The 19,448-nt window shown below is 43.5% G+C and overlaps 1 protein-coding gene across 1 annotated transcript in view; it reads right to left on the minus strand.

Moving 5' to 3' along the window:
* The window catches only part of LOC126416459 (uncharacterized), a 178,510-nt gene that overhangs the window by 31,055 nt on the left and 128,007 nt on the right, over nt 1-19,448 (minus strand). Inside the window, exon 3 of the mRNA XM_050084194.1 lies at nt 1,870-2,005. Within this exon, the coding sequence (XP_049940151.1) occupies nt 1,870-2,005 (136 nt within the window). The remainder of the gene's footprint in view (nt 1-1,869; nt 2,006-19,448) is intronic.

The raw sequence follows: 19,448 nt of genomic DNA on the forward strand, positions 1-19,448 counted from the left end.
GGGAAGTAATGACAGAGGCACGTAAAGTGCCCTCCGCCACACGCCGTTGGGTGGCTTGCGGAGTATAAATGTAGACGTAGATTTAATGTTTTTACTTATTTACTTACAAAGCACCTTTACCACATGTGAAGCCAGTAACCTGGAAAGGTCTGCAGCCAGTATAATTAATTGTTATAATCGATCAAATCCATTATATGAATTTTTATCGTCATTTAAGTTACTGTGGGCTCAGAATTTAATTGACTTTAGTCATCCAGTGGTAGGTAACTGTGGTGTGCGGACTGTAAGACCCTCAGTACACACATCATCAGATTATTTAACTTATCGCTCTAACGAAGTAGGCGAGTGTTGTCAATATGTCTCGTGGTCTTATCGTGGCGTGTTTATCTTCTGCCGTTAGGTCAGACGATAGAAATGCCTCTTGCATGCTTAGAGTAGCAGATTGATGGTGACCATCTTTAAACAGAACTTGATTAATTTTCACACACATTTATTAAAATAATAACAAGCATAAAAATTACTTAACTTGGTTCTGGATGCTATTTGCAATTGACAATCTGAAGTTCCTTTGGTATTGGTACGTTAATCTTATTCTCACATATATCTCTGATACTTGACAAAAGTGTCTATACATTTATCTTCATGGCTATGTAAAGGAATATGGTAATCGTATTAGGCGTAGACTGAAACTTGACTATAGACTGGTACAGACAAATGTAAACTCGTACAGACTGGTACAGAAAAATGCAGACTGGTACAGACTGGTGCAGACAAATGCAGATTGACTAATCGGATGTCTGTACACTCGTTACAATACCTCGCGCGTTCATGTATCACTGCGCAAGTGTGATCCGCGAGGAGGAAAGGTTCTACATTAGCAGCAATTTCATTGGCTGCGTTACATGTTAATACGCGGATCGGCGGCAGCAGAATTTGGCCCGTCCCTATGGCAGCGCCATCTCGTAGTGCGGAGACGGACGAACGCTGCGCCTGTGCTGTTGTGCTTAGATATCGTCGCCGTGCAAGACAGACAATATATAAAACAATTGAAGATGTCGAAATGACAACATCTGCCGCTGACAAGAAGAAAACTACCATAAAATCTGTCGCTGCACACTCTCTACTAGATGGACCTGCTGTCTTTTGTGGATGTAGACTTAACTTCAGTGTTGATCTGAACGATACATTCTCTCATGGTAATGGTTGGCTAACCGTCGCAATTGTACGAGGTGGTACAGGCGTACCCAATGTATCGGGACTGGAAAGCTTCGTCGACCGTGGCGTCATAGCCTACCGCACATTCCACATATGTGAAAATGCAAATAAAGACTTTGGGAAATCATCATACATGTCACCCTCACCCTTTTCCTTGTATACACGTAGTAGACGTAAGATATCTGTAAATGAAACTGTATTTATTTGGATTAAAGGGAAAGGTACTTGTGAATATGTAAAATTTGTTGGAGACTGTACATTGTATTTTCATAAATAAATTGATCTGTAGCGTAGCTGAAAATTGGACAAGGGTACATCTAGAATCTGTCGACATAGAGTATGCAACAGCATGTTACGTCAGCTGTCTGAGCGCTTGACCTTTGACCCCGCCGATAAGGCGGCTCAAGGCCATCTTGGCAGCGCGCCAGCCGCCGAAGGTTGTGTACGTGGTGACTACTCGGAACTATGTACAAAACAGTAACGTTACATCTGGACGTGAGTGATTGACTCATATTGAAACTACAGCCAGTACTTCTTGAGGGCTATGAGACCCAGATCTTCGTACATGCGAATTATCCAATAGAGCTGTCATTGTCGCCGTGTAGTGTAGACGGAAGTTGCGGGTGCGGCGTTGGAGTGCAGAGCGTTACGTACCGACGACGAGCATGTCGCCGTGGTCTGACACGGTCTGGAAGGAGGGCGCCTCAGCGGAGACCTCGCAACGGTAGCGGCCGGTCGTCTCCAGCTGCGCGTCCCTTAGCATCACCACGCTCTCGGAAGAGTTGCCCTCCTGCAACAAGAGACGAGGCCGTCACACACACCCAGCAGTACGCGTCCACGGCATATCTGGTGTTGGTTGTGGCGTAAGAACCTGTGCGAATGATTTTAAGTTGCTCACAGAAGGGAAAAGTAGTTGCAACGTAGACGGTACCCCACTTATCTCGACGATCCCAAATAGCTTTCTGTGCAGAATCAAAAAGTAATGTTCGCGGCACAAGCTGTGGCCGCGCCAATGACCTGACTGAAGGTAGATTACAGCCCGGAACTAGTAGGGGGAGGTTGGCGGGCCCGTCCGTCCAGCCGCCTTTTACTCGAGCGCTCACTTGATAGTAGGCTGAGTGGGGCTGGAACCCTCCTGGAGTGACTGGAGCGAGGAAAAAGTCCCCAATCCTCTCCGGGATTGAGGATATGACCTCCAGAGCCGGAGTGTTAGTGCTCTACCTGCTAGACCATACATAATTTAGTTCCAAAATATTCGAAAAGTAAAATACTCAAGAATAGTCTCGCACTTAAGGAGAAACAATTTACTTAGCACATCACAGTTCGGATTCCAGAAGGGCTGTTCGACTGAGTCTTCTATTTATACATTCACTCATGAAATACTACAAGCCTTATTCAACTAAATGTCACCAGTTGATATTTTTTGTAACCTTTTCGACGTGTCGGGTCCTGTTGGTTACGTCACTCTCTCACAAAAACTTATATTTTATGGAACTGATTGCTTTGCACACTGTTGGTCTGACTCATTCTTAACAAACAGAATACTAGACGTTGTCCTGCATGATTCAAACAACGTTGGAAGGGTAGAGAATTTTAGTGACGGGGCAAAAATCACAAAGGAAGTCCAAAAGGGTTCAATGTCGAGTCCACTCTTATTCTTTGTCCATCTGGATGATCTTCCAATCAACATTCAACAAGCAGAATTAGTACGATACTAGTGTTACAGTAAACAACATTCGAGAGAAAGCAACAGAAAAAGTTGCAAAGGTTTTACAAAGAATTATTAAGCGTTTTTCGGTAAGCGGACTCTCCCAAAATTTTGACAAACCACACTACATGCAGTTCCGTACAACGCATATAGTCATGCCAAGAATTGATGTAGCGCATGAGCAGGAGTCAGTAAATAGGGTAGAATGTTTCAGATTTTTGGAAGTTCATGTTGATAAAAACCTGCACTGGAAGCAGCATGTTACTGAGCTTCTTAAACAATTAAGTTCAACTACTTTTGCTCTTCGTATAATTGATAGTCTTGGAAGCAAATGAATCAATGTCCTGAGATATTTTGCGTATTTCCACTCAATAATGTCTTATGGAATAATTTTCTGGGATAATGCATCACTTACAAAGAAAATATTGATTACACAAAAGTGAGCAGTAAGAATAACGTGTGATGTTTACCCACAGATGTCATGTAATTACCACTTTAAGGAACGAGGCATTTTAACTACGACGTCACAATACATATATTCGCTTATGAGATTCGTCATAATTAGTCCATCGTAATTTGAGAAGAACAGTGAGGTCCTTGCCTACAGCAACGGAGGGAAAAATGATCTTCATTACCTATTAAAGCTGTTAGTCGCTCAGAAAGTAATTTAATATTCAGCAACAAAAATCTTTGACCCATTGTGCAATAACGTAAAAGTCTGACATATAGAAAAGTAAATTTTAAATTTAACCTACAATCATTTCTCCTAGTCAACTTCATATATTAGATGGACGAATTTCTATTTAAAAGCTGGTAACTTAATTTTTAAGTGTAGCTGTACGGGTAGGACAAGCAAACAATAAAATAACATGCTAATGTTAACAGTGAACTTCTATACACATCCTGTAATCTGACTGACTCCGTATCATTTCGATAAAAGGACGGTACAAATGATCAACGTAATGTGTAACTAACTAACTGATGTAAGTTACGGTAGGCCTAGTAACTACTAACCGCACTGCACTTCGGAGTGACTCAGATATGTGACACTATTTTGCAACGTGGTCCTAAAGTGTCTGCAGACATAGTCGGAACGTTCGAACAGTTGTTCATTCCCTCAATGATAGATATCAGCTCCTTGGGCGCGGAGATATTCGAGAACCTTTGTGTGAACTCCATCATCGTAGCAAAACCTCTTCCCCTCCCCCCCCCTCCCCCTTCCCCCATATGTTCTTTCAGGTTAACGACTGCATGGATATCGTCGCCTGTGGTCGATGTCGACGGCCTTCCTTCCCCATCATTACTCACCTGTATGGAGCGCTGGTCGCTACCATTTCACTACGGCTTTACTCGACATTTCATTTGGTACATACAGCGCCAAAACTTCACGGTGAATCTGTGTGCAGTTTAGACGTTTTGCCCACAAGACCCACTCTAACCTCCGTACTTGGAGTACGTTTCCAGTGGTCGTCACTTCATTCTCACAATGGGATGCACCTGTTATCCGTATCGAAAGAGAACTTTGTCTACAGGGAACTCCGAATACGTACACTCTGATTGCGCAGTGGTCTTACAAGGAGAGGATGCCTACTCGTCATCGCCGAATACGTCCAAATGCATGGTGCATGTAGGACGTAGTGAGACAAGAAAGTGCCCCAAGTAGAAACTCCAGATGGCAAAGCGTTAATGAGATAAAAGGAATTTTGATACGGATCTATCACCATGTGCACCGTATCAATTGTCCCCGTGACAGTGTGTTTAGGAAGTGGTGTTTGATCCTAGCGGTAAGAGCCTATGCCTGTACTTCTTGTGCTTATATATAAATTAATAAAATAAGCTATTTGATGTTGTTGTTATTTGTGATGTCAGTAGTGTACGCATAGCCAAGGAAGACTAAAATACACTCCTGGAAATGAAAAAAGAACACATTGACACCGGTGTGTCAGACCCACCATACTTGCTCCGGACACTGCGAGAGGGCTGTACAAGCAATGATCACGCGCACGGCACAGCGGACACACCAGGAACCGCGGTGTTGGCCGTCGAATGGCGCTAGCTGCGCAGCATTTGTGCACCGCCGCCGTCAGTGTCAGCCAGTTTGCCGTGGCATACGGAGCTCCATCGCAGTCTTTAACACTGGTAGCATGCCGCGACAGCGTGGAAGTGAACCGTATGTGCAGTTGACGGACTTTGAGCGAGGGCGTATAGTGGGCATGCGGGAGGCCGGGTGAACGTACCGCCGAATTGCTCAACACGTGGGGCGTGAGGTCTCTACAGTACATCGATGTAGTCGCCAGTGGCCGACGGAAGGTGCACGTGCCCGTCGACCTGGGACCGGACCGCAGCGACGCACGGATGCACGCCAAGACCGTAGGATCCTACGCAGTGCCGTAGGGGACCGCACCGCCACTTCCCAGCAAATTAGGGACACTGTTGCTCCTGGGGTATCGGCGAGGACCATTCGCAATCGTCTCCATGAAGCTGGGCTACGGTCCCGCACACCGTTAGGCCGTCTTCCGCTCACGCCCCAACATCGTGCAGCCCGCCTCCAGTGGTGTCGCGACAGGCGTGAATGGAGGGACGAATGGAGATGTGTCGTCTTCAGCGATGAGAGTCGCTTCTGCCTTGGTGCCAATGATGGTCGTATGCGTGTTTGGCGCCGTGCAGGTGAGCGCCACAATCAGGACTGCATACGACCGAGGCACACAGGGCCAACACCCGGCATCATGGTGTGGGGAGCGATCTCCTACACTGGCCGTACACCACTGGTGATCGTCGAGGGGACACTGAATAGTGCACGGTACATCCAAACCGTCATCGAACCCATCGTTCTACCATTCCTAGACCGGCAAGGGAACTTGCTGTTCCAACAGGACAATGCACGTCCGCATGTATCCCGTGCCACCCAACGTGCTCTAGAAGGTGTAAGTCAACTACCCTGGCCAGCAAGATCTCCGGATCTGTCCCCCATTGAGCATGTTTGGGACTGGATGAAGCGTCGTCTCACGCGGTCTGCACGTCCAGCACGAACGCTGGTCCAACTGAGGCGCCAGGTGGAAATGGCATGGCAAGCCGTTCCACAGGACTACATCCAGCATCTCTACGATCGTCTCCATGGGAGAATAGCAGCCTGCATTGCTGCGAAAGGTGGATATACACTGTACTAGTGCCGACATTGTGCATGCTCTGTTACCTGTGTCTATGTGCCTGTGGTTCTGTCGGTGTGATCATGTGATGTATCTGACCCCAGGAATGTGTCAATAAAGTTTCCCCTTCCTGGGACAATGAATTCACGGGGTTGTTATTTCAATTTCCAGGAGTGTATTTGTGACCTTTTCAATACGAAATCCGATCTCTTACCGCTTTTCTTTTTTTTTAAATTTTATTTTGTTCTTTATCGATCGTTTCATTTGTTCGGTGCGGACGTCCCATTACATCCGCCGAAGTTCGTCGTTGATCCAGACACGCAGTTTTTTATTATAGTGGGCAGCTGACATTTTGACCGAACACGCTGAGCTAGTGTGCCGGCAGACGTTAAGCCAAACACCGCTTCCTAAACACACTGTCGCAGGTACAATTGATAAGGTACACATGGTGATAGATCCGTATCAAATTTTATTAATTTCCTAAACGCTTGTCCATCTGGAGCTTCCGCTTGGGGCACTTTGTCTCACCACACTCTACTTTGTTGTTGTGGTCTTCAGTCCGGAGACTGGTTTGATGCAGCTCTCCATGCTACTCTATCCTTTGCAAGCTTCTTCATCTCCCAGTACCAACTGCAACCTACATCCTTCTGAATCTGTTTAGTGTATTCATCTCTTGGTCTTCCTCTACGATTTTTACCCTCCGCGCTGCCCTCCAATACTAAATTGGTGATCACCAGAATATGTCCTACCAACCGATCCCTTCTTTTAGTGAGGTTGTGAATTTCTCTTCTCCCCAATTCTATTCAATACCTCCTCATTAGTTATGTGATCTACCCATCTAATCTTCAGCATTCTTCTGTAGCACCACATTTCAAAAGGTCTATTCTCTTTTTGTCTAAACTATTTATCGTCCACTTTTCACTTCCATACATGGCTACACTCCATACAAATACTTTCAGAAATAACTTCCTGACACTGAAATCTATACTTGATGTTAACAAATTTCTCTTCTTAAGAAACGCTTTCCTTGCCATTGCCAGTCTACGTTTTATATCCTCTCTACTTCGACCATCATCAGTTATTTTGCTCCCCAAATAGCAAAACTCACTTACTACTTTAAGCGTCTCATTTCCTAATCTAATATCCTCAGCATGACCCGATTTAATTCGACTACATTCCGTTATCATCGTTTTGCTTTTGTTGATGTTCATCTTATATCCTCCTTTCTAGACATTATCCATTCTGTTCTGATGATCCTCCAGGTCCTTTGCTGTCTCGTACAGTATTACACTGTCATCAGCGAACCTCAAAGTTTGTATTTCTTCTCCATGGATTTTAATTCCTACTCCGAACTTTTCTTTTGTTTCCTTTACTGCTTGTTCAGTATACAGATTAAATAACATCGGGGATAGGGTACAACCCTGTCTTACTCCATTCCCAACCACTGCTTCCCTTTCATGGCCCTCGACTCTTATAACTGCCATCTGGTTTCTGTACAAATTGTAGTAGCCTTTCGCTCCCTGTATTTAACCCTTACGACCTTCAGAATTTGGAAGAGAGTATTCCAGTCAACATTGTCTCTAACTCTACAAATGCTGGAAACGTACGTTTGCCTTTCCTTAATCTATTTTCTAAGAGAAGTCGTAGGGTCGTATTGCCTGACGTGTTCAACATTTCCTCGAAATCCAAACTGATCACCCCCGAGGTCGGCTTCTACCAGTTTTTCCATTCGTCCGTAAAGAATTCGTGTTAGTATTTTGCAGCCGTGGCTTATTAAACTGATAGTTCGGTAATTTTCACATCTGTCAACACCTGCTTTCTTTGGGATTGGAAGTATTATATTCTTTTTCAAGTCTGAGGGTTTTTCGCCTGTCTCATACATCTTGATCAGCAGATGGTAGAGTTTTGTCAGGGCTGGCTCTCCCAAGGCTATCAGTAGTTCTAATGGAATATTGTGTACCCCAGGGGCCATGTTTTGATTAAGGTCTTTCAGTGCTCTGTCAAACTCTTCACACAGTATCATATCTGCCATTTCATCTTTACCTACGTCGTCTTCCATTTCCATAATATTGGCCTCAAGTACATCGCCCCTGTATAGACCCTCTATATACTCCTTCCACCTTTCTGCTTTCTCTTCTTTGCTTAGAACTGGGTTTCCATCTGAGCTCTTGATATTCATGCAAGTGGTTCTCTTTCCTCCAAAGGTCTCTTTAATTTTCCTGTAGACAGTATCTATCTTACCCCTAGTGATATACGCCTCCGCATACTTACATTTGTCCTACAACATTCTTTTATGATTCTTGAACCAATTGTTAGCTATGATTAACTTATGCTCTGTGCGAAATTCTACCAGTCGGCTTCCTCTTTCATTCCTCACCCCCCATTCCATATTCACTCACTATGTTTCCCTCTCTTCCTTTTCCTATTACCGAATTTCAGTCATCCATGACTATTAAATTTTCGTCTCCCTTCACTGTCTGAATAATTTCTTTTATCTCATCATACATTTCATCAATCTCTTCGTCATCTGAGGAGCTAGTCGGCATATAACCTTGTACTACTGTGGTAGGCGTGGGTTTCGTATCTCTCTTGGCCACAATAATGCGTTCACTGTGCTGTTTGTAATAGCATACCCGCATTCCTATTTTTTTAATTCATTGCTAAACCTACTCCTGGATTACCCCTATTTGATTTTGTATTTATAACCTTGTAGTCACCTGACCAGAAGTCTCGTTCCTCCTTCCACCGAACTTCACTAACTCTCACTGTATCTAACTTTAACCTATCCATTTCCGTTTTTAACTTTTCTAATCTACCTGCCCGATTAAGGGATCTGACATTTCACGCTCCGATACGTAGAACGCCAGTTTTCTTTCTTCTGATAACGACGCCCTCCTGAGTAATCCCCATCCGGGCATTCGAATGGGGGACTATTTTACCTCTGGAATATTTTGCCCGAGAGGAAGCCATCATCATTTAACCACACAGTAAAGCTGGATGCCCTCGGGAAATATTAAGGCTGTAGTTTCCCCTTGCTTTCAGCCGTTCGCAGTACCAGCACAGCAAGGCCGTTTTGTTTAGTGTTACAAGGCCAGATCAGTCAGTCATTCAGACTGTTACCCCTGCAACTACTGAAAAGGCTGCTGCCCCTCTTAGAGAACCACACGTTTGTCTGGCATCTCAGCAGATACCCCTCCGTTGTGGTTGCACCTACGGTACGACTATCTGTATCACCACTGAGGCACGCAAGCTTCCGCAACAACGGCAAGGTCCACGATTCATGCGTGGGGAGGGGGGGGGGGGGAGGGGGGAGGGGGAACCACACTCTTTATGTACCATGAATTTGTACGAATTTGGCGATGACCAGTAGGTGTCCTCTTCTTGTTAGCTTGGGACGGAGTACGTAACTTAATTTAACAAATGCTGTTCAGCTACTAGAGTGACTGCTTTTCTTGTTCTTTGTGCTTTATGAAGACATGAACAGCAGAACGTCATATTTAAGTAATACCCTATGTTTTTTATTCGGTTATCCGCTTTTTCCCCTCGATGCCTATTCAAAACCATATGACAGTGTATAAATCCCGTAAACATAGCGTTATTAAAAACAGAACACCGGAGTGACTCTTCTATACTGGATCACAATGTAGCTGCCCGGTATAACGTAACCCGCCCATTTGATGGGGTTGCAGCAAACAAACGTAACATCAGAGAAGAAATCGTGTTTGGCGGGGATTTGATGCTGTGTCCATCGACAGAAATGTACACGATTTGGAACTCTTTCCGCTCAATTGCTGCTTAAGTGTGCTCGGTTAGGAAGGCGAGTGTTCATCAGAGACAGGGTATCATCAGGAGTGTGCCAGGGAAATGCGATAGGACCGTTGTTGTTCTCTGTATATATCAATGATTTAGGGGACAGGGTGGGCAGCAATCTGCAATTGTTTGCTGATGATGTTGTGGTGAACGGTAAGGTGTCAAAGTTGTGTGACTGTAGGAACATACAAGACGACTTAGACAAAATTTATAGCTGGTGTGATGAACGGCATCTAGCTCTAAATGTGGAAAAATTTAAGTTAATGCTCATGAGTAGGAAGAACAAACCCGTAATGTTCGGATACAGTATTACTAGTGTCCTGCTTGACACAGTCAAGTTTTTTGACTATCTGGGAGTAATGGTGTAAAGCAATATGAAGTGGGATGAGCACGTGAGAACTGTGGTAGGATAGGCAAATGGTCAACGTCGGTTAATTGGCAGAATTTTATGGAAGAGTGGATCACCTGTAATGGAGACCGCATATAGAACGCTGGTGCGATCTATGTTTGAGTACTGCTCGAGTGTTTGGGATCCGTACCAGGCCGGTCTGAAGGAAGACATCGAAGCAATTCAGAAACGAGCTGCTAGATTTGTTAGCGGCAGGTCTGAACGACAACTAATTGTTAAGGAGATGTTTCGGGAACTCGAATGGAAATCCCTGGAGGGAAGGCGACGTTCTTTTCGGGAAACGCTATTGAGAAAATTGAAGCTGACTGCCACACGATTCTGCTACCACCAACATACATTGCGCGTAAGGACCGCGATGATAGGATACTAGAAATTAGGGCTCTTACGGAGGCATATAGATAGTCGTTTTTCCCTCTCTCTACTTACGAGTGGAAGAGGAAAGGAACTGACTAGCAGCGGAAAAGGGTACTTTCCGCTACGCACCGTGCGGTCGCTTGCGGAGTATCTATGTAGATGTAGACGTAGATGTAGAACTGGTGACGTTTAGAATGCTATGTATACTGGTTTTCGCAATGTCAGTCTCCTGTTTAAGATGCCGCGCGTTCATGTGTGGATTCCATACAACAGAAGCGACAACGGTAACTTCGGTGTCTTTTTCTGTGTGAGTTATGAGACGATTGCGCAGCCTTGGGTTGAAACTTCCGGTTTCCTCAAGCTTCGTCGTGATGATGGGGATATCGCTCTCTGTAGAATTCCTCTGACTGAGTGGCTCTACGCCAGGCAACGGCCTTGCCGCAGTAGATACACCGGTTCCCGTGAGATCACCGAAGTTAAGCGCTGTCGGGCCTGGTCGGCACTTGGATGGGTGACCATCCGGGCCGCAACGCGCTGTTGCCATTTTTCGGGGTGCACTCAGCCTCGTGATGCCAATTGAGGAGCTACTCGACCGAATAGAAGCGACTTTGGTCAAGAATACCATCATAACGACCGGCAGAGCGGTGTGCTGACGCCACGCCCCTCCTATCCCCATATTCCTCTGAGGATGACACGACGGTCGGATGGTCCCGATGGGCCACTTGTGGCCTGTAGACGGAGTGATGAGTGACTCTGCGCCACCTTCAATCACAGTAAAAGTAATGTAATGGTGATCCAGTTTTTAATCAAGTACTGCCTTTACTGTGCATATGTATCGTTTAAATGTACTAGAGTTTAGCACTACATGCACCTGTATTGTAAATAAGAAAACATTACTGCAATTATTGTTCTGCTAAGTTGCATTCTTTATAAATGTGTAGCATGTCTACCATCTCTTATTTGGTCTACGTTATACTCACACACGTGTTTAAGTGAAGATGGTTGACTGAAGGATCAGGATGCATTTTCCTTGTGTTTGCGTTTGTGTACTGTCACTCCAGCAAGTGGACAAGTTATGTTACCTTGCGCTGTATGTTAGTCCAGGAGAGTCGAAGTCAGTTTTTTGTTACGTTTCTGATAACGGTTATGTGCACTTTCGTATGATCATTACGGACAAGGTCACAACAAAGCAAATCTCTCCTTAGTAGCAAACAAATTTTGGCTTGATACATGTTTTATATTTTGCTTCTGGACAAAGAGTTATTTGGGCTGGTCAGGAAAAAAGGGACACTAAGTATAGTTTGGGATAGAGTAAGGGATGATGGTAATGGACGAATTTAAAGCAAAAGAGGGGAAAAGTTAAAAATGTCTCTTAGTAGGAAACTTGTTTAGTACCTTGAATGGTAAAAGAGATATTCGAGTAGAATACTCTTAAAACAACCCAACTTAAAACGTCCCAGCTACAATGGTTCAAGAAAAACCCAAGTTGAAAACCAGTATGGATAGGACCAATTTAATTTAATATGAGATTGACAGTGAGCTTGTAATGAAGATGGACATTCGCGCTCATTTAAATGAGGAATATAATCCACTATGGCAGACTGTTACTAGAAGATCATTTGTATTGTGACTACTTCAACATAACCACTAAAAGGTTTTAAAGCTTTGCTTGTATTTATGTCTTATTTACCTATGAAATATTGAATAATTTGTCAATTATTTTATGGAATTCACCTATTGACAAAGGAAAAGCTAACAACTGCCATTTTTCCCTTATAACTAAATATTTTGCAAAAAAATTTAATCATTATGCTGTATTTAAAAATTAGTTTTTTATTTCATTGTTCGTAAAATTTTCTCAGAAGAAGTCGGTAGTGTTTTCGCATTGATATCAGCAGAAGCAGACGAATAACTAATGTATTTGAGTTAGATTTATTAATATTCTCTGTCTGCAGCAACAAAAAATTAATAATACAGATATAGGTAATGTCATAATAATGAATGAAATGTATTTTACATTATACAACAATAGTGTTAGATATTCAGTGACTCAAGTCATTTATAGACACTCACCATATTCAGGATACAGGATGTTTACAGAGTACTGTCTCCCTGTTAATGAAAATGGAAAACATAGTAAATATTCAGAGAAGTACCGATTCTTTCTGTCTGTCTACCTTATCCTCTCACCCCTACTCATATGTTCCTTCCACCTCCATCGTGTCACTTCTGCCTCTCCTTGTTTTTCACCAGTTCACTAACACTCTACACCTTCGGCCTAACCCACCCATGCACATCTCCCTCCTCCCATTTATTTCTCCCTCTCATTTTCTCTATCCCCTCCTCTATCGATTTCAATCTGTCCTCAGCCGTGATTATCAGCTTGTGTAGCCCTGGCAATATATTTCAACAAAGCAGGCACATACTTCACCCATTACGCATCTGTCATTTGAAAATCATTTACTTGCCCGTGAAGTACAGGTTGCCTTAAAAAGCACATTGATAAATCAGACTGATACTACACCAACACAACAACTTTGCATGCAGGGCAGTCAAATGTCGGCGCCCAGAAAAAATCTTTTGTTGTCCCTGACACGTAGGCTGGTCTGAAAAGCCATTTGATCTGGCAGGCCAATACTGTTCCTATCCAATATGAGTGTCATGTAGGGGCTGAGGAAAACATGTTTTTATCCTATCTCCGCTCCCACTGGAGCTACGACATTAAACCACTAACACACACACACACACACACACACACACACATTCTTCCTGAAAAATAATGCAAGTTCAGGTTATCATGCCTTCTCTTCCCTGCTACAGCAGTGCCTGTCAGTTATATGAAAAGAACTTTGATAGTTTACTTAGGCGAATTGAAATAACGCAAAGCTAATTTTGCTCTTCCGAGCGGATTTTACGTAGACAAAAATTTTGCATGTTCCTAATTACTACGAAATCAGGTTCACAAAACCATTCTGATTATTTAATGCCGAGCAATGTACTTAGTGTCTCTAATTGCTCATGAGTATGCTGCCATCACACGGCTCACGCTTGCTTAACAAGCAAGCCGTAAATTAATTACGATATGTAAGGCAACATAATAGCAGGTACTAGGTTTTGATGACGCATGGTTCTTCACGGACAGACGCAGTTAGAGCACTGAACATTTTAGCAGACTAGTGCCAGCAGCTCTGGTGGAGATGCGGAGCTGCGAGGAGGTGATGACGGCCGGCGCGGGAGGCGGCCATATATTTCGCCGGAAACACGGCACTCTGCCCTCCCCGGCTCCGCTGCAATTCATGGCGCGCCGGCGACCAAATTAAAATACCGCGTCGCCGTGGCGACAGGTGGCGCCGGTTAATTCGCGCTGTTTAGCTGCAGGTGCGGCTCGCGAGGTGTGCGACGTACGGTGCGAGCCGGAGTCGCCGCAATTTGCAGTGAGGTGCGGGTGGCGTGCTACAAGGCACTGCTTTCAGCACACGGCGGCCGAGCGCGTACATCCTGCCCGTGGACACCTCTGTATGGCAAGCTTTGGCCCCAGCACGTTACGCGTCGTCACCAGATTAGAATAGACGAGCCTGACGAGAGTGGAAAATAACTTTCGGTATGACGAAACACGGGCCCGAACAACGTTGAACCTGTCATGTTAGTAAGTCTAGTGACACTCCTTACTTAAGTTAAAACTTAATGAGTGTAAATAGCAGTGGTTACAACTGTAGATGCTACAGTTGTAACGGCTGCAGGCAAAGTAGTCAGTAGAACATCTTTCATCACGTAGTGGAGTATCCGATACATACACTACTGGCCACTAAAATTGCTACACCACGAAGACGACGTGCTACAGACGCGAAATTTAAGTGACAGGAAGAAGATGCTGTGATATGCAAATGATTAGCTTTTTAGAGCATTCACACAAGGTTGGCGCCGGTGGCGAAACCTACAACGTGCTGACATGAGAAAGGTTTCCAACCGATTTCACATACACAAACAGCAGTTGCCTGGTGAAACGTTGTTGTGATGCCTCATGTAAAGAGGGAAAATGCGTACCATCACGTTTCTGACTTTGATAAAGGCCTGTCGCGATTGCGGTTTGTTGTATCGCGACATTGCTGCTCGCGTTGGCCGAGATCCAATGACTGTTAGCAGAATATGCAATCGGTGGGTTCAAGAGGGTAATACGGAACGCCGTGCTGGATCCCAACGGCTCGTATCACTAGCAGTCGGGATGACAGGCATCTTATCCCCATGGCTGTAACGGATCTTGCAGCCACGTCTCGATCCGTGAGTCAACAGATGGGGACGTTTGCAAGACAACAAGCATCTTCAGGAACACTTCGACGACGTTTGCAGCAGCATGGACTATCAGCTCGGAGACCATGGCTGCGGTTACCCTTGAAGCTGCATCACAGACAGGAGCGCCTGCGATGGTGTACCCAACGACGAACCTGGGTGCACGAATGGCAAAATGTCATTTTCTTCGGATGAATCCAGGTTCTGTTTACAGCATCATGATGGTCGCGGTGAACGCACATTGGAAGCGTGTATTCGGCATCGCCATACTGGCGTATCACCCGGCGTGATGCCCATTGGTTACACGTCTCGGTCATCTCTTGTTCGCATTGACGGCACTTTGAACAGTGGACGTTACATTTCAGATGTGTTACGACTCGTGGCTCTACCCCTCATTCGATTCCTGCGAAGCCCTACATTTCAGCAGGATAATGCACGACCGCAGTTTGCAGGTCCTGTGCGGGCTTTTCTGGATACAGAAAATGTTCGAGTGCTGCCCTGGCCAGCACATTCTCCATATCTCTCATCAATTGAAAACGTCTGTTCAATGTGGCTGAGCAACTGGCTCGTCACAATACGCCAGTCACTACTCTTGATGAACTGTGGTATCGTGTTGAAGCTGCATGGGCAGTTGTACCTGTACACGCCATCCAAGCTCTATTTGACTCAATGCCCAGGCTTATCACGGTCGTTATTACGGCCAGAGGTGGTTGTTCTGGGTAGTGATTTCTCAGGATCTATGCACCCAAATTTCGTGAAAATGTAATCACATGTCAGTTCTAGTATAATGTATTTGTCCAATGAATACCCACTTATCATCTGCATTTCTTCTTGGAGTAGCAATTTTAATGGCCAGTAGTGTAAGATAAGAGTAGCCTGAGAAAATATCAGTTCCCTTTAGCAGCTCTGCACCAGCGGAGTCGTTGGTCCTAGTCTTGGAAGAAGCGCTGAAAGGCTTCAACTCGTAGGCCTTTAACATATCGGTCACAGTCTTTCGAAGTTTCTCCAGAGTCCCAAAATGATGTCCTTTTAAGACTTTTTCAATTTCGGGAAAAGAAAAGAGTCACAAGGACTTAGATCAGGTGAACAGGGGGTCTGTGGAACGACAGGTGCTCCTTTTTAGGTCAAAAATTCCGTGGTGGATGTGACCATGTGACATGGGGCGTTGTCATGGTGCAGCATCCACTTCATTGCAATACGATATTGCAGTGCTGAGTTTTTCTGAATATGATGCACGCATGCATGCATGTCCAAAGGAACGTTGCATCGCTTTGAAAGTAACACAGGCACTACAGTATCGTATGTATATACCGACACTGGGCAAATGACTTACAAGTGTGACCAGTGCAGGAATATACATAATGGTTACACGAGCACAGGTTAGAGACGCATGGATGACGACATATTGAAGTTTCGCTGGCCGCGCTTCGTGCACGGATAGACAAATGGTAAACCGGTCGCTAGGGATCAGCGGAAAATGCGGTTTCAAATCCAGGTTCGGCACACATTTGCACTGTCGTAATTCGATTCTAGAGCTGGTGGTTGTTCATATTCGAAATTGTGAGTACACTTAACGTGCTTATTTGCAATGTCCAGTCTCACTTAATTCACTCTCTTTCTGAGTCTTTGAAGAGCATCTTTGTAAAACACTTGGTTGGTATTATTAAACATCGGTCTGAGCACACAACAGCACGCACACGTTCGTCATTTTCGTCGGTTTTTGAAGTTTTAGGTCTCCCTGAGCGAGATTCATGTTCAACATGTTCTCGGTCCTCCAAAAATGATTTGTGACAGCGAAAAACTTGTGCCCTTGATAAGGAATGTTCCACGTAGGCGTGTCACATACGCAGGTTCCCCAGGTTTAGCACGGAACTTTATGGCATAACGTTGTCCTAAGTTCCGCTTTTCCATTTACGTAACACACAATAAAAACACAACCTCACTGTTAGCGTTCTCAAAACTAACGTGATGGCTGTACGGAGCTTAAACTCTAACTGAGCATCTACAAGGGATGAACACACTGGCCTACACGAGTAGAACAACGCAGCGTTGTCAGATCGCTTGCAGCGTCGTTAGCCTTATCATTTTTCTCGCAGACATAATATCCTTATACATATTAAACAGAAAACATGAATTTAATATAACAAACAATGGAAAATCTAGGTAGGAATATCAATAATGTTATGAAAAGGATAGATTGCTATTCACTTTCCGGCCGCTGCTGAAAATGGTGGTCGTGTGAGCGTGATGTGTACTTGCTTGTATGAACGTTGTGTGTTTTCTCTTCTGAAGAAAGCTCTGACCGGAAGCTGAATGCCTAACAGTCTTTTCGTTGCGTTTGTCTGCAACCAACGTGTCATCTTGCCGATGAGTAGCAATCTTATCATTTTCATAATATTGTTGAATTTAACATAAGATTTACTATCCTTTAGAAAAAAAAATATTTCTATGTTTTCATTATATTTGAATATCGTAGTTACATCTGAAATAATACGTATTTACAGTTATTATTATTGTATTTAGTGTTCCTGTATTTGTCATGAAAGATAAAATTCTTTTTTATGTAAACAACTGATCATATGTAGCTTTCTCTGGATGTAAAAAATCGACATTTAATTCCAGCATCTTTGAGCAACAATCATAGATGTTGCGTCGTTGGTCAGTTTGCTACGAAGTGTTGAATGGTTGAGTTTTCGGGTTGTGGCGCTAAAAATGGCCTGTTTTATACATGTTGAAACATGCTAATTTACGCTTGCGGGAAGACTAGTAATTTGTAATGTTTATTGCAAATTACGTTAACACAGTTTTGCGTGCAGTATGTATATCATTTCGTCGTATATACTTTAAAATTAAAACCCGACTTCCTCTCACAAGAAGGGCCATACAACTGGGTAATGAGCCTACTAACAATTCATCAACCTACAAACGGATATTGAAAGTTAAGTACAAATCATTAACTTTGTTTAGTTTTACCTGCACTCGCTCGTTGTAATACGCATGTATTAAACAAACGTAAGCAAAGTAAAATTTTGCAATGTTCGTAAAGTTTTAATACTACGACTGTTGTAGTCAACAGAGCAAGGCGGCGGGTTAGAGAGTCCAGTTATATACACTTCTTTTATCCCCATAAGATATTAGGGCAGGATGGGAGAAACGTGATGCATTGGGAATAAAAACTTCTTTTTATCTTGTCATTTTCTAAACCAGTTGATGCATTTCGCTCAGCAACGGCTGAGTGGAACTCGCTTGCCAATAGCGCTCGTCAGACCTGGACGGTCACCTATCCAAGTCCTGGACAAGCCCGGCAGCAGTTGACTTCGGTGCTCTGACGGGAAACCGGTGTTACCGCTGCGGCAAAGTGTTGACTAAGACCAAATCGATAATTTATTATTAAATGCATGTATAACAGAATTAATTTTATTTATTCTTTTATTTACACACCAAGTTCCACAGTACCAAATTGAGGAGCAAATCTGCAGGGTCATGGAACGTGTCAGTACATGAAATCACAACGTAAAAGTAATAACAGATAAAAATAAAATGTTGATGAACCAAAAAAAAAAAAAAAAAAAAAAAAAAAATCAAGCCATAAGTTTAAGTAAACGCAATCAACAATATAGCATAAGAATCAGCTTAATTATTCAAGGAACTCCTCAACAGAATAGAAGGAGTGACCCATGAGGTAATTCTTCAATTTCGATTTGAAAGCTCGTGGATTACTGTTAAGATTTTTGAATTCTTGTGGTAGGTTATTGAAAGTGGTTTGAGCAGTATACTGTATACCTTTCTGCACAAGAGTTAACGAAGTGCGATCCAAATGAAGGTTGGATTTCTGCCGAGTGTTAGCTGAGTGAAAGCTGCTTATTCTTGTTAACGAGAAACGACAGTAAAGAATATATATATATATATATATATATATATATATATATATATATATATATATATATATATATGTTGAGAGGCCAGTGTCAAATTACCCACACTAGAGAACAGGGGTCGACAAGAGGTTCGCAAACTTACACCACTTGTTGCCCGAATCGCCCGTTTCTGAGCCAAAAATATCCTTTTAGAATGGGAACAGTTACCCCAAAATACAATACCATGCGACATACGCGAATGAAAACAAGAAAACTGGACTTATTTTCATCTCGAACGATTACTTACTTCAGATACCGTTCGAATAGTAAAAATGGCGCCATTAAGTCTTTGAGCAAATCCTGAACGTGTGCTTTCCACGACAGTTTACTGTGTGTCTGAACACCCAGAAATTTGAACTGTCCAGTTTCACTAATCATGCACATTCTGTAAAATTAAAACGTCGGGTTTTGTTGAATTGTTGTTAGAAATTTAAAAACTGATTTAGCATTAGTTTATTTTTTACAAGCAATGAACGTATGTCATGAACTGTGCTGTTTGAAACCGAACCAATGTCGCACACATCATCCTTTACTGCCTAGCTACCATCACAGCAAACAGAAAAATTTCAGAATTACCCGTAATACTAGAGGGCATATCATTT

This window comes from Schistocerca serialis, chromosome 8 (genome assembly GCF_023864345.2).
Source record: "Schistocerca serialis cubense isolate TAMUIC-IGC-003099 chromosome 8, iqSchSeri2.2, whole genome shotgun sequence".
NCBI lineage: Eukaryota > Metazoa > Arthropoda > Insecta > Orthoptera > Acrididae > Schistocerca > Schistocerca serialis.